Below are 17,010 nucleotides of genomic sequence, written 5' to 3'. Positions count from 1 at the left end.
AAAAAAAGAAAAGAAAAGAGAGAGGGAGTGAGGATGGGTCATAGAGGGAAAGGGACAGGAGAGAAAGCATGCATGCACAAGCTAGCAGGTGATGTGGCAGGGAGAGGGTTTGTGAGAGAAGGCACCAGGTTTGTATCCAGGAGTTCCATACAGACAGAGACCTAGTATACAGGTGATCCCCAAGAGAGGCAGGGACAAGATCATGGAGGGACTTGCATGGTATTTCATTCTACCAATTTAAGATTTGAATTTTTAAAATAGCATCTTAGAAGTGTGGTATAAGCATTTTAGGAGGTTATTGTTTTTATTAATCTCCCTTTTATCAAGAACATATAAAATTATAGAAATGTGAACCTTTATCTGTGATGTCCTTTTTTGTTACAATGAGAAATTGGAGAAAGAAATTCCCAAATCCCCTCTATAAATAAATGTATGCAGGTCACTTTCAAAAGTCAAGAAAAGCAGATGATAGGAAATCCTACTGAGAGGTACAACAATAATTTACTGGCTAAGCACTGTGCTCAGGTGTCATAAAATATTTTTTTAACAGAAGTCTATTTAAATCTCACGGTACTCAATCTGCCATTTCTACTAATGCAGTAAACTCAATGTTGGTGATTCTTAGTATCTTAGCCACTTCAAAATTATAATTCAGTCTTTTTTGGGTAAATACTAAAATTCCGGGTCTCCTCCCTTTCCTCCCCTTTTCCCTTCAGGAATAATGTATCACTTCAGCATTAGTCTCTGGAAACTCTTCCATGGAGTCTGTACCGTGCACTCTGAATATCATAATTTGTCCTGACACACTTCCTGTTGTGTGTGACCCTACCAGTATCTTCAGCTCACATGTCATGAAGCTTCCTTTTGTCTTCCAGCACTGCTATTATTTCTCATCAACCTAGCACTCATGAGAAATCTTGGATTCTGTTCTTCAGATTAAAACAGTTCCCCTAGCTACAGCTATTCTATCATTTTGAAGCCATGCTTAATAATGGGAGTCTATGGAATTGAAGAAGAGAATCCAAAGGTCTCCACCGGGATGTCACAAACTAATTTGTGCTTTCTATGTCTACTTCCTCAAAACTTGGCCTCCCATGCCCCAACCTATCCCCTCCTCTCTTTATCTCTCTCTCCATGCTTTTGTCTCAATCCTGAAATTATTCTTCCTGTGAGATGAGTGCTATTAATCATCAAGCATTCCTTCCAACTCTCATGTATAGTATTAACTCCATGTTTTGAAACCATTAGAATTCCTATAGACATTCAAAGTTAATAATCTAGAAATTTATTTTCTTTAGAAGTAATTTGCTTTCAATACTAAGTTAACCTCAGAGAATTTGATTCTTTGTTTTGAGATATCCTGTCTTTTCATCTGTTCAGCAAACATTGATTGAACACCCACTAAGACCTAGACAATCTTACATGTAAGAAGTAATATATGGAATAAAACAAAAATCTGTGACTTCATGAACTTTTCTCTAAAGGGAGGGAGCAAGCAGATCATAATACAAAACATAAAATAAATAATATTTCACAATGCTAAGTGATATGGAAAGAAAGAAATTTAAAGAAGGCCATTTATAATGGGGCACTATTTTAGACCTTTATTCTATTTCTAAGCCTAGAGGTTTATAAAGAAATATCAACTTTCTTTTTCATAGCATGGTAACTTAAAAGGATTCATTTATTTTCTTTTGGTCCTTTCGCCTATTTTAATGAAAAATTTTGTTCAGGTACCTATTTGTTTATCTCAGTTTAAAATTATTCAATACATTCCCTAGTTAGGCCATATGAACACAGATTAACTAGGAAATCTTTACAGCTCTCCATGGATTGTCTGCATTGTAAAAACATTGCATGCTGTAAAAGATGCTTGTGTTTGTGCTGTAAACCTGACAATATCTGTCTCTCCCATTTATTTTAAAGTACTGCATTGCATTTTTTTATTTAGAAGGAAATGTTCCAGTGTGATTCTAGAAAAAATAGAAATTAAAGTACTATATTTTGTTTTCTTGAACAAATCTGAAAGAGCTTATTTAAGCATATATGATAGCATAGGTTTGATTTTGAATAACAATTTTTATTGAATGTCATTGTTAGTAGGTACTACACAAAGAAATGCCATTTGTTTAACCTCAGCCATGAATTTTATGTCATTCGCAAAACTAAAATCACATATTGTGGGAACTAAAAGATAGGAGAAGGTAGAATTTCCATTCTCAAAGTGACTTCAGCAACCTAGGAATCAAAGGTAATTCCAGAAATGACCCACTGAGTTGGGCCTCATCATACAATTGCACAATAAAACAAAAATAAGTTGATATTTTATTTTTAAATATTTGAACTTCATATCATATTTTTATAAAACTTATGTTCTCAAATAACATAAGAAATTATCATCACTTAGATTTTGTTTCCTTCAAGTAGGTCACACCATCCTGAATCTAGGCATTGTCTTTCAAATATGTAGAAGTCATTAAATCAATTTACATGTTTGTGAATAACCGTGGCATAAAACTTCTTGGACATGCAAAGCCTCCACCTTTGGACATAGCACTCTCAGTCTCAGCTCATTTTGTTGTAGTTATCTTCTCTACAGGACCATCACGTTTTACTACCTGATGGAAGGTCAAATCAACTTTGTTTCTTTAGCCATTAAATTAATTTTCCTTCTTTTCTGGAACTCTCTATAAAGTTTTAAAGCATCTATGAATCTTCTAGAAGAGGTCACATAAGTTTTACCAGATGTACAAAGAGGTATGTGATTAAAAATTATTTATAGAAAAACTTTGTTTGTTGTCTTTGAAATAAGTGTCTTTCCTTAAGGTTTCAACATAAATTCTAATTCTGTATTCATTTTGAAGGTAGAATATCTACATAAATAAAAGTCATCTGCTTGAGAGATTTATTTATTCTTCCCTCCTTTCCTTCTTCCTTTCCTCTCTCCCTCCATTCTTCCATCTTTCTCCTTATCATTTCTTTGTGAGTACTGATTAAAGTATTCTTCCTATTTTTATCAAGATGTGAGGGGGTCATGAAAAACAAATACACGATGCAAATTGTATCCTCTTATACTTCTACATAGACATTAATTATTTTCCATATTCTTACCTTAAATCAACATGATGTTAAAACATCCAGTGTTTACAGATTTGTCTTTCTCTTTTGGAATAAAAGCTTTAACATGGATTTCCTTCATCTGAATGCACTTTACTTGATAGTTGTCTATGTCACTTAAGGTTCTTATAGAATGACATGTAAGGCAATCTTAGTCAAAATCATACTCTGCTTCCTTTACAGCTTTGGGATTAATAGTTTAAGTAATCCCCCTCCATAAAGAGCTAGTTTGATGTATCTGCAATTATGTACTTTTGTCTCTTCAAGCCTTCATGTTCAGACACTGACTCTTTTTGTTCAATATCATATTAATTTTTCAGCTTTGTGTAATATAAATTATTGATTCTGATAACACACGATTAACATTGGTTTCTAACAAAAGCATCTTTTGGACAAATTTTAACTTTCCTTATTTGAAGATCAGTCTAAAATCATGCAGAGAATTTAGGATTTCCATTATTTGGAATTAATATTGTTGCCAAAAAAGTAGACAGTTTTTAAAACTCTGCTCTATGAGAGCATTTAAGAATATATTATAGTTTGATATTTTATTACTTTTAATAAATTAAACATTATTTCAACCATACAACATACAGCTTTATTTTTAAAAATAAGGTTAAATTGTCATTAATGTTTCCAATATTTTTATCTTATCAAGCTATTTTATTGATATGATTTCTTATAACTACTAAATGAGTAATTTGAAACAAAGTACTTCTAGCATTTAGCATTTTCTACATTGAGTGTTTATTTATAATTTAGGTTTCCTAGAATTTGCTTGTAAATGTTAAATAGGCATACTGTTTCCAACTGATAAAGACTTTCACATCTGAGGAAACTTCAACTAATTCCTTATTCCTCTGACTGTGGCATGCCTGCAAGTGATTCTCTGGAGGTAAATGGTGGGCAACCTATATTCTGGAACCCAGCCTGGTTCACATATGGTTGTCACTCACTTAGTACTTGAGTATATAAACCCTAATCTAGCATTGCCAGGAAAACTGAAGAGCATTTGCAAAAGACATCTTTGCTTAGCTTCTTTAAAGCATTCTCATTGTTGGAATGCCTGGGTGCTCAGTCAGTTAAGCGTCTGCCTTCAGCTCTGGTCCTGATCTCAGGGTCCTGGGATTGAGTCCTGCATCGCATGGAGCTCCCTGCTCAGCATGGAGCCTGCTTCTCTGTCCTCCCTCTGCCTGACACTCCCTCTGCTTTTGCTCTTTTTCCCTCCGTCTCTCTCTGTCTCAGATACATACATACATATGTACATTCTCATTGTCTTCAAAGGAAATCCAAACTTCTTTTATATTAATTTTATATATTATTATTTATTATATTAATAATAGTCATCACTTATTGAGCTCTAACTTCATGACATTTATTTTTTCATTAGTTTTTCCAACAAATACATGTGGCTAATATTGTTATGGACATTTTACAAAAGAGGGAAATTAGACACAGAATAATTAATAACTGTCTAATGATATTTAATAACAGTTACAGCTGGGTTTCAAACCCAGATCTCTATGACTGCAAAACTTGACAATGTTATTATGCATCTACATTGTGGCTCCTGTGTTGCACTTAAGTTCATTCCACACTGCAGCCACTTGGCCTCTTCAGATTCTGTAAACTAGCCTCATTATGCTATTGTCTCATCTTGGAATGACTTTTGTTTTCATGTTTCAGCACTTTGAGCACCATGACTCACATCAGTAGAAGACCATTAAAAGGATTTTAGAAATGAATGAATGACAGTCTCAACGTTTCTCTTTGCATTTATCAAACCTATACATGTATGTGCATGTGCACATTTACATACATTACTGTGGCCTGAGCATTGTTACGATTACTCAAATTATTCAGTCTTTTTTTTTTTTCAGATTAAAAAAATAAAAGTTACAAAGCTAGATAGTTCATGCTGGAAGACAAGGGTCCATACAAAATTTTGGTAGAATTTTACAATTTTTTATAATAATCCATAAGAACTAGCAAGAAGCATAGTTCCACAAAGTATTCAATATGAATTTTTTTTTTATTGATTAAGAAAAGGTGTTTAGGAAGCAGTTTTTTCTGTCTATGTCTCTAGACTATACTGATTTTAGCTTAAGATGCCAGTAGTTTTAGATGTTTCTTTAGTTGATTCCTCACCAAAGCAAAAACTATTTTGAAATTACTATAGCAGTATAAGAAAAATATATGTTCTTTGTACATGTACCTGCTGAAATCACATAAATCTTCTAAAGTTTTTTTTTATATTTTAAATGACACACAGTTTGCCAGAAAGTATTTTCTTGCACACAAACAATTTAATGATTCTCTAATTTTATGCATCATATCAATTAAATTTCCTGTTATTTACACATTTGTCAGTAAGACAAAGGGAATGAAACTAACAAAGAAGGAAAAATAAAATAATTCAATAAAACAATTTCTAAGTGAAAACAGTCTGTGATTAGGGTAGTGTATGGTTATACTGCACAGAATTAGCATTCTTTAAGTTCTCTAGAAAATCAATGAGAAATAAAAATTGGTTTAACGAGGAAATATTCTGTTGAACAAAGACTTTGTGTGTTATAAGTTCATTTGTCTAAATATGATATTCATTTTCAGTTGGATTTTGAAGTTTGTTTATATGAAAGAGGAAATCCTTTCTCTGAATATTCATTTTAAGTTGTTTTGAAATGTTAAGCATTAAATTATCTTAAAGTAAATGTTATACTTTATTAAGGGTCCTGAATGAAAATAGTTTGACACACATACTTGATCTTTTAGTGTTGGAGTATTCTATTTCTTCTATTCTCTTCAATGTTAAAATACATTTAATATAATATTTCAAACTGAAAAAATAAACTACAAAAAGTTACTCTATATTTTCCATAGATTGTCATTTAACATTATATAGAAATAGAGGCTTTTCATTTCTCATAAATGAGAAAATTGTTAGATGAAAATCTTTCAAAATGTTTACATGTCCAATTTGGAATACTTTTGATAATCAAAATTTCAAAAAAAATTGTAATTAGTGTTTGACATGCAGTGATTTTAATATGTCAATTTAGACTATCAGTATATATTAACTCACTTAAAATAGATTCTTCTAAAATTTGGGAGATCTCGTATAACTTTATGTTTATTGTTCTCACTTTTATTATTTATTTATTGTTGCAGATTAAAAAAATCAACAGAAATTTTCCTGTAAACCAGCAGGTAAGATGGAAAAGTACTTGGAGAGACATATCATGCATTTTTTCCATTGTATCTATTATAGAAGATAATCTTGATTGCACTTAATATTTACATGGTAATAATTGGCACTATCATTTGCTCTCCAGGAAAATACATACTTTATTAGATTTCTTTCATATTATATGATATATCTGTTTCTCTAATCATATTAAAAGCAGTTTTAAAAAATATTTTATCTAAGTAAACTAAGTAAAAACTATATTCAATAAGATACATATATTTATTTAAATATAATATTGAAGACCTAAGAGAGCTATTTCCATAAGATAGTTTGACTGTATCTTAACATGTGGGGAACCTATTTTTTAAATTTTAATTCCAGTTACTTAACATATAATGTATTATTTATTTCAGGGATAGAATTTAGTAATTCATCAGTTGCTTAAAACCCCCAGTGCTAATTAAATCAAGTGTCCTCCTTAATGCCTTTCACCCAGGCACCCCATCTCCTGACCCAGCAAACCTTAGTTTATTCCCTATAGTCAATAGTTTGTCTCTCTCCATTTTTATCTCATTTTATTTTTTCTTCCCTTCTCCTATCTTCATCTGTTTTGTTTCTTAAATTCCACATTTGAGTGAAATCATATGGTATTCATCTTTCTTTGACTGACTTATTTCATTTAGCATAATACACTCTAGTTCCATCCACATTGTTGCAAATGGCAAGATTTCATTCCTTTTGATGGTTGAGTAATATTTCATAGTATACACACACACACACACACCCCATATCTTCTTTATCCATTCATCCACTAATGGACATTGGGGCTCTTTCCATAGTTTGGCTATTTTAGACACTGCTTCTATGAGCATTGGTGGCCATGTACTCCTTCAAGTCACTCTTTTTGTATAGGAGATCTATGTTTAATTGACCTAAAAGTTAGAAGAAATTTTCAAAATTAGGTGAAGGTATTTTACATGAATCTAAATGAATGTGTAGAATGAAAGTGATGTCTGATTAATCTAGCCAAGAATCTAGTTGATATATTAGACTATTGATTATAGAATAAAATAATTGATTATAGAAAATAATAATTCTACTTATAATTTTATTAAGCTGAGCTTAACTTTTACTTTGCCTCATAAACATTATAAAAACATTTGTTTGAATGAGGAAAGTAAATATAGGCTCAGTTTTGGACTCACTCAAGTCAGCAGTGTGTCAGGTTTGTGTGATGATAGAGAAGCAAAGGCCAGCCATGCATTTCTTACCCTTGACATCAACCTCAATGTGTAAAAAATGATCAAGATCTAAACATCTAAGTTATCTATTTATAAATGGTAGACCAGTCACAAGTTAATTTCAATGGTAAAAATTTTAAATAAGCCTCTTATGAAAACTAAGTTACTTTTATCATCTAAACCTCAGTTCCTTCATTGGTAATATTTGTAAAGTGCAACTACATTACATGTTTATTTTTGAAGATTAAATAACAAATGTGAAATTCTTGGTATATGCCATTATTAGCACTAATGTGTTAAAATTTTAAATTTGTTTTTTAGAATATATAATTTATATTATTGCATAATTTATATTAGTAATGATGCCACTAGCCCATACTAGCCCACAAAGTTATGTGTGACTGAAATACTAGTGAAAATAAATCTGGATAGCTCAGTATGTCTACAAAGCTGTGAACTATGTTTTTCCAGCCATAGGGATACCCCGTTTCCTAACCTCAGGTCCTCACACCTGAGTCATGCTGATATTTTAGGTAGATGTAGAAGTTGGAGAGATGTATGTGCTGTGTGTCTCATCACATTCCACTGTGGTTATGTCTCATGCCTTTGTTTGTGGTGCAGAGATCAGGGCTCTATCCCAGAGCTACTGATACACTAGTTCTGTGATGATACTTGGGAAACTCCCATTGTGACTCCCATTCCATTCCAGATGCTTCTGATCCTAGTAGGATGTTACATAGGAAATACAGTTTAACAATTGTATAGAGCTATAGTGGATGGAAAATTCATTAATGAGAAATTATTAAAATAGAAAGGAGCATCAGCCTTTGAGGAAGTTTGTAATACCCATCAGTAAACATAGTCATTTTATAGTCAGATACATAAAAATGTAGATCTGCTCATTTGTGGAATTCTTGCCAAAAATATGAATGATGAATGTTTCTTTAAGAATGACTCCGATATCTGTGTTATCATCCTTCCTTGCCCTTTCTAACCTCGACGTGTGAAGAAGTATTAATAATTAATGTAATTTATGTTGCTATAAATATTTCATAATTGTAATAACCCCACAGGTATTCTTTATTTATGATGACAGCTACATTCGACACTTCCTACATTTTCCCTTCAATAGCCTGTAGGAGTCTTTGCCACCTCTGCATTTATCTAGGTTTTGAATAATAGTAAAATAAATAAGAATCTGAAAAAACTTAAATATAGAGTAAATAATAAGAACTGTTTACTATTTCAACCCAGACACATATAATAAATGTAGGTAAGCATTAGCATCCTTAGCTTTTTATTTTCTAGCTTTTTAATAATATTATACCAAAATTTTATTTGAAATCTCTTAGCATCTCACATTTTTAAAAATCATAATGAATTCTTTTTGACATTTTAACAACTGAAAGCAAGAGTTAATAGATTTTTACCTTACTACTTTCCATCATGGAAATGAAGACATCCAGGATATAGGATTTGTTTATAGTTCAATATTCATATTTCCACACCATTGGAAAACTTGCCTGCATAATTTGATAGCAATGCATTGGGAGACCAAGGTACATTCCCTATTTAATAAAATGTGAGTTACTTTAATGAATAAACATCTGAAAACACATATAATCTCATTTCTTCTCCAGATTTAGCATTCAAATAGGACTCTTGGACTAAACAACATTGTGTTGCTTTAATATCAAATTTTTTCTAACTTAATTTTCATGTAAAGTTTTCTGAAGCTTTGATTATAAATATACATGTTTATACATATGTTTTTGATTGAATAATTTAGGCATATGTCAAAATAGTCAAGTGTTATGAATGAAAATCAAGCCCCTTCATATCCCCGATGCACTATGTCTGAAAAAAATAAATAAAATAAAAGATGCCACCCACTCAAACAAAAGTCTTCTGCTTCCTCTGGGATCCAGTTTTGAATTTGTGCTTTCATGTGGTACAACTACCCCAACCAGAAAAAATTAGAATAAAATAAAACATAAAGGGGACTGGAGGATATTACTATTGTCTAACGGGGCCGATGTTAAAACTTAGCTCTGTAGGGACACTCCCACAAATCAGGATGCGTGAGACTTTCAGTAAATTACTCTCATGAAAGATTTAAATCTAAAATGTTAAATTATTGAGTAAATAGATCACTATAGGGGAAATCATAATTTAGAGATTAAAAAATTCAAAATTATTTTTTGAGGCATGGAGGGATAGAGGAGAGGGAGAGAGAATCTTAAACATGTTCCATGCTCAGCACAGAACTGATGTGGGGCTTAATCTCATGACCCTGAATTATGATCCAAGCCAAAATCAAAAGTTGGACATTTAAGTGACTGAGCCACCCAGGCTTCCCCCCCCAAAATCCAAAACTATTTTAAATTATCATGTGCTCTTTAAGTAAAGGAATGGAAATTATAAGTCAAGAACAGGATATGGTGTTAAAATATATGGATTTTCAAGAGAATCAAATAGGAGTTAAAATTTTTTAAAAAAGAACATATTTAAAATTAAAATCAGTATATGTGCTGCTGAAGCGAGCACTAAAATTAAAATCAATTAACCAAGTGAATAATAGAATAGATGAAGATGAACTGAAAGGGAATGTGATCAGAATACAGCACACACAGAAAAGGGTAAAAAAATAAAAGTTAATGTAAGACATGAATTTTAGAATGAGAAACTAAAAAAAAAAAAAACTTCAGAAAGACTGGAGAAAATGTATGAAGGTCAATGTATGAAGAGAGACATGGCTAAGAGTTTCTGTGAGTCTTCAGATTAAAGACTGAAGAATCTTCAGTCCATGCTCAGACAGGGCATGGATTAAATAGAAATAAATCCACACCAACAAAGGATCTGAAACAACCTCAATATCCATCAGTGGAATACTTTGTAACCATTAAAAGGATAAACTAGTTCTGTTGGTACTAGTATAGAAGGCCATCCAAGAAAGTTTATTAAGTGGCAATAGTGAAGAGAAGAATAGGAAACAGAATAAGCCACTGTGTTTTAATAAAGGAGTTGGAAAGATACATACACATGTTCTTATTACAGAATAAAAAAAAAAAAAATCCTGAGGAGTTAGAGAAGAATCAGGTAAAGGTGTCGAATCTGAGAAGTATTATAGCCCAGTCTCCTTCCCGTTGTGAGGGTTCCATTCCCAAGTTCCTGTGCTTAAGCCTTATGCCTTTTCCTGGTAAACCCTCTCTTTTCACTTTCCACTCATTTTATTGATTTAAGTTCCCTATTCAGTTCCTGCAACAAGGAATTGCATTTTGTTTAGTTTTGTCTTGAGCTCAGGTGTGTGTTAGCTCCATTGTTCCTGATACAAATTCTATTTTCCAATTCTGCATATAGGGATCAGCTCAGACTACCTTATTTACTTGACATCTTTTGGCTTTGGTCTTTACTATTGGAATAATTGGAAAATTTATGTGCTTGCCATTTAAGATGTATTTCTAAGATGTGTCAGGTTGAGCATCTTTATGTGACATCAGTTTATATTTTTAATCTGTCTGCCTTCAAATTTTGAATATGTTTCTATTTTCTTCCTATTTTTTTGTTAGTACTGCATACTCAATACATGAAGGACATTTACCCCTTGTATTTCTGTGTGGCCTAAGTTAGCAAAAAAAAAAAAAAAAAAAAAAAAAAAAATGTATGTAGGGGCAGAGAGGGAGAGAGTGAATCTTAACCAGGCTCCACACCAAGTGCAGAGCCTGACAAGGGATTTGATCTCACAACCCTGAGATCATAACCTGAGCCAAAATCAAGAGTCGGACACTTAACCAACAAAGCCACCCAGGTGCCCCAGCAATAAAAGACTTTTATGGCTCATAAGATTTGTGTTGTACTTAGAAAGATTTTTTTTTTAATTTAAAGGTTAAAAAAAGTAAAAAACGATCCACTGTTTATGTCTAGAAAGTTTAAGTTTTTATTTTGACAGTTAAACAACAAGTTTTTATAGGACCCTAACCATTTCTTTCTTATTGCATTTATCACATTTTGTGGTATTCTCTATTAACCCATCCTCCTTCTCCCAACCCAAACTCAACTGTAAGCTCCTAAAGATAAAGGTATTATTTCTTGTTCTACCCTTAGCTCCTAAAACAGTGCCTTACATATCAATCATCCTTCTGGTAGAGACCTCAAGGTAAAGGTCTTTGGGAATGTCTTTAAATAAGAAAGGAGATTAAATCTGAGTCTTCTTCAAAATTTAAAGCTTCCTTTTTTCAAAAAAGACTCTTAAAGAAAAATACAGGGTATAGACTGGAAGAAAATATTTGTGAATTTTATATCTAATAAAGGATTTGCATCCAGAATATATATATATATATATATATTTTTTTTTTAAAGATTTTATTTATTTATTTGACAGAGAGAAATCACAAGTAAGCAGAGAGGCAGGCAGAGAGAGAGGAGGAAGCAGGCTCCCCGCTGAGCAGAAAGCCCGATGCGGGGCTCGAACCCAGGACCTGGGATCATGACCTGAGCCGAAGGCAGCGGCTTAACCCACTGAGCCACCCAGGCGCCCCCAGAATATATTTTTAACAACTGAAAAATGAATAGTTAGAAAAACAACTCAATAAAAGAAAATGTGCCAAGATTTGAATAGACAGTTCACCAGAGATGTACCCAAATATCAAATAAGCACATGAAAAAATACTCAACCTCATAAGCCATAAAGAAAATGCAAATTAAAAACACAATGAAATACCACTACATATACACTGGAATGGTTAATTATAACTGTTCTTGCTAAGTATTGGCAAGGAAAAATTGGAATTGTTATATACAGCTGGTGGGAATATAAAACGGCACAAACAGGAGTGCCTGGGTGGCTCAGTGGGTTAAAACCTCTGCCTTTGGCTCAGGTCATGGTCTCAGGGTCTCTGCTCAGCAGGGAGCCTACTTTCCCCCCTCTCTCTGCCTGCCTCTCTGCCTACTTATGATCTCTCTCTGTCAAATAAATAAATAAAATCCTTAAAAAAAATGGCACAAACACTTTGAAGAGTCTGGTGGTTACTAAAAAGTTAAATCTATGCCTACCATGTGATCCAGCTAGTTCACTCCTAGGAAATGAAAACATGTGTTCTTACAAAGATTTGTTGACAAATGTTCATAGGAGCTTTATATGTTTATAGCCCCAAACTGGACACAGCTCAAATTCCAACAAGTGAATGGACATTTAGTGTCATATCTATATAATGGAATATTACTTACCAGCAAAAAGGAACATGCTACAACACAGATGAATCTCAAAATAATTGTACTGAATGAAAGTAACCAACCACTCTTTCCTCCAAAAATAGAGTATAGGTTGCATACTTCTTTTGTGATAATATTCTAAGGCTTACAAATTAAGGTACAGAAATCAGAAAGAAAATCAACAGTTGCCTGGGGAATGGGAGGGGTGTGTGCTGACAGAAAGAGATTATAAAGGAGCATGAGGGAACTTTGTGGTGATGGATATGTTCATTATGTTGGTTGTAGTGATGGTTTTATAGGTGCATAAGTATGGGAAAATTTATTAAACTTTATCCATTAAATATGTGCCATTTATTTATGTCATTATACCTCAATAAACTCTAAACCATTCTTAATGTTAAAGTGTCTGGGAATCAAATAAGTTAAAAATTATATTAAACCAAAGTTATTGGGATTTGGTTTAATCTTAATTATTGTCTAGACTTGAAATTAAAATTATGTACCTCCCAGTTCACTTTTCATTAGGAGTAACTTTCTCATTTCCTCTGTACATCTAGAACATAACCATTTATTTTCTCCATTATGATTTTGATCAGATTTATTTACTAAAAAATGCAATGAAATTCCTCTCAATTGATATATTTAATGAAAAGCATGGAAAAGGGTGACAGTGGTCTTGGTGTTAAGTATCTGTTAAGCCAGTGATATTCAGCGAGTGTAAAATTACGTTGCAATGATTTTCCCAATAAATTAGAGATTGTTTAGATGAGCAGACCTGTATCACACTGCCGTATATACCTAAATCCTCTAATGATTTACTGTATTAACTAAAACTCCTCCATTGTGAAGCATACCTCATTATTCTCATAAAAATAACATTTTACAATGAATATCTTCTGTGATTACTAAGGAGAAAGTTTATGGAGGATTAATTCATCATAAAAATATAATGAACTCCCTTTATATCAAGCACTATGCAAAATAGTATCATTAAATTATAATAGTTTGAATACATAAACATTATATTATTTCAAAATAAAATATTACCTTAGGCAGTTTATTTTGTAGAAGGATTCATTTTGTCTAGCTATAATAATTGGGATATATTATTATAGAAAGATCTATAGAATCTATAGAATGCTGGTGACAACAGAGAGAAAAGTGACCAATTGTCTCTAATTGTGTTGGGAGAGGTAAGAAACTAAAAAAACTCTTCAAAAATCCATTTTTGGAATAGCGTCAAAGAAGATAGAGGAGTAATGATCTCCAAAACTTAGCTTTTCTATAAAAGCAACCAAAAAACTGCAGAAATGGTCCCAATAAACTTTTCACAACTTTGAAAATTCACCAAAGGCTTGCTGAATCCAGGGAGCATTTACAGGCATCCTTTGAAAATATTACAGGTCCAGTTCCAGACCACCAGTATAAAGTGAATATCACAATATAGCGAGTCAGATGAATTTTTTGTTTCCCAGCTCATATGAAAGTGCCACTGCAATCTATTAAGTATGCAGCATCCTATCTAAAAAAAGGTACATACTTTAATTAAAAAAAATTTATTGCTAAAAATATGAACTATCATCTGAGTTTTCAATAACTCAAAATCTTTTTGCTGGTGGAGGGTCTTGCCTCAATGTTGATGATTGCTGACTGATCAGGAGGGGATGTTTGCTAAATGTTGGGGTGACAGTAGTAGGTTCTCAAAATAAGTCAACAGTGGAGTTTGATGCATCAATTGATTCTTCCTTTCATGCATGATTTTATTTATTTATTTATTTTTTGTTATATGTGATGTTCATGTGTGTGAAATGCTATTGAACAGGATTTCACCCACAGTTGAACTTTGTTCAAAATTGGAGTCAATCCTCACAACGCCCCACCACACTACTTTATCAGCTAAGTTTATGTAATACTCTAAATCCTTTCTTATTTTTCAACAAATTTCACAGCATCCTCACCAGAAGTAGATTCAATTTCAAAAAACCACTTTCTTTACTAAACCATAAGAAGCAACTCTTCATCCATTCAAGTTTGGTCACAAGATTGCAGCAATTCAGTCACACCTGCAGACTCCACTTCTCATTCTAATTTTTTTTGCTATTTCCACTCCATCTGCAGTTACTACCTCCATGAAGTCTGGAACCCCTCAAAGTCATCCATGATGGTTGGAATCAACTTCTTCCAAACTCTACTTAATGTTGATAGTTTACCTCTTTCCATGAATCACAGATGTTTTTAATGGCATCTGGAATGGTCAATTCTTTTAAGAAGGTTTTTGATTACTGTGCCTAGATCCATCAGAGGAATCACTGTCTGTGACAACTATAGCCTTTTGAATTGTGTTCTTAAATAGTAAGACTTGAAAGTTAAAATTACTCATTGATGCAAGGGCTACAGAATGGTTGTTGTGTTAGCAGGCATACTCACAACATTAATCTCATTGTACTTCTCCCTCAGAGCTCTTGGGTGACCAGATGCATTGTCAATGAACAGTAATACTTTGAAAGGAATATTTTTTTCCTGAGCAGTAGTTCTCAACAGTGGGTGTAAATTGTTCAGTAAACCATGTTATAAACAGAAGTGCTGTCATCCAGCTTTTGTTGTTTCACTGATAGAGCACAGGTTGAAAAATAGAGTTATGCTGCTTCCTGATCGCACACAGGAGAAGAATGACGCACAAACCAGTCAGCTACAAGAGAAAGGGAGCAGGGGTAGGCAGTTGAGAAGACTGTTACTCCGAACAACTCCTCAGTCCTGTATTTATTAGATACAAGATAACAGTCAACAGGGGCGCCTGGGTGGCTCAGTGGGTTAAGCCGCTGCCTTCGGCTCAGGTCATGATCCCAGGTCCTGGGTTCGAGCTCCGCGTCGGGCTTTCTGCTCAGCAGGGAGCCTGCTTCTTCCTCTCTCTCTGCCTGCCTCTCTGCCTAGTTGTGATTTCTCTCTGTCAAATAAATAAATAAAATCTTTAAAAAAGAAAAAAAAAAGATAACAGTCAATAAAGGAATTGATGGAGATTGTAGATAAGCAAGATATGCCTGATCAAGCAGCATAGGATTTGTGGTTGAGTAAACACATTTAAAGGGATCTTTTAATTAACTACAGGTGATCTCTGAAGAAGGAGAGATAACAGAAAAAAAAGCAGGTTCCACCCAGAGCTGGCCTGGGGTTCCCAGCTGTTCAGCTTCAAGGACATATATCATCCTCTCCCGCAAAATCCTGTTGCTAGCACATGTTTAAGCACTTTAGTCAGTACGTTGTACTGAAGTACCGTTACAGAGTTAGCGTAATTACGAAGGGCCCTAGGATTTTCAGAATGGTAAATAAGCTTTGGCTTCAGCTTAAAGTCACCAGCTGCATTAGCCCCTAACAGGAGAGTCAGACAGTCCTTTGAAGCTTTGAAGCAAGGCACTGACTTCTCCTCTCTAGCTATGAAAGTACTAGATGGATAATTCTTCCAGTAGAACGTTGTTTCACCTACACTGAAAATCTGTTGCTTTGTGTAGGCACCTTCATTAATTATCTTAGCTAGATCTTCTAGATAACTTGTTACAGCTTCTACATCAGCACTTGCTGCTTCACCTTGGCATTTTTATATGATGGAGATGGCCTCTTAAGCCTCATGGATCCTCTGCTGGCTTCAGACAGTTTGCTTACCTTTCTCACTCCATAGAATTGCAGAAAATTAGGGCCTTACTCTGGATAGATTTGGCTTAATGCAGTGTTGTGGCTGGTTTGATCATCTGTTCAGATAATTACAACTTTAGAACAGCAATAAGGCTGTTTTACTTTCTTATCATTCCTATGTTTACTAGAGTGGCACTTTCAATTTCCTCCAAGAACTGTTCCTTTGCATTAACAAGTTGGCTATTTGACACAAGAGGCCTAGCTTTCAGCCTATATCAGCTTTTGAAAAGCCTTCCTCACTAAGGTTACTCATTTCTGACATTCGATTTAAAGTGAGAGATGTGTGATTTTTCCTTTCACCTGAACTCTTAGAGGCATTGTAGATTTATTAATCGGCCTAATTTCAAGATTGTTGTGTTTCAGGGTATAGAAACACTTGAGAAGAGGGAGAAAGATGGGGGAATAGCCCTGGTCATTGGAGTAGTCAGAACACAAATAATATATATTTTTAAAAGATTTTATTTATTTATTATTTATTTGAGAGAAAGTGAGACTGAAAGCATAAGCAGGAGGGAGCAGCAGAGGGAGAGCTGGAGAAGCAGGCTCCTCACTGAGCAGGGAGTCCAA

General features: G+C 33.5%; 1 protein-coding gene across 1 annotated transcript in view; it reads left to right on the top strand.

Moving 5' to 3' along the window:
• SNTG1 (syntrophin gamma 1) overlaps window positions 1-17,010 on the top strand; it is a 913,181-nt gene that overhangs the window by 745,347 nt on the left and 150,824 nt on the right. Inside the window, 1 exon segment of the mRNA XM_047727784.1 lies at window positions 6,286-6,324. Within this exon segment, the coding sequence (XP_047583740.1) occupies window positions 6,286-6,324 (39 nt within the window).

Source organism: Lutra lutra, chromosome 4 (assembly GCF_902655055.1).
Source record: "Lutra lutra chromosome 4, mLutLut1.2, whole genome shotgun sequence".
Taxonomy (NCBI): Eukaryota; Metazoa; Chordata; class Mammalia; order Carnivora; family Mustelidae; genus Lutra; species Lutra lutra.
Note: the sequence above shows the minus strand (reverse complement) of the source record. Positions and strands in the feature narration are given on the sequence as shown.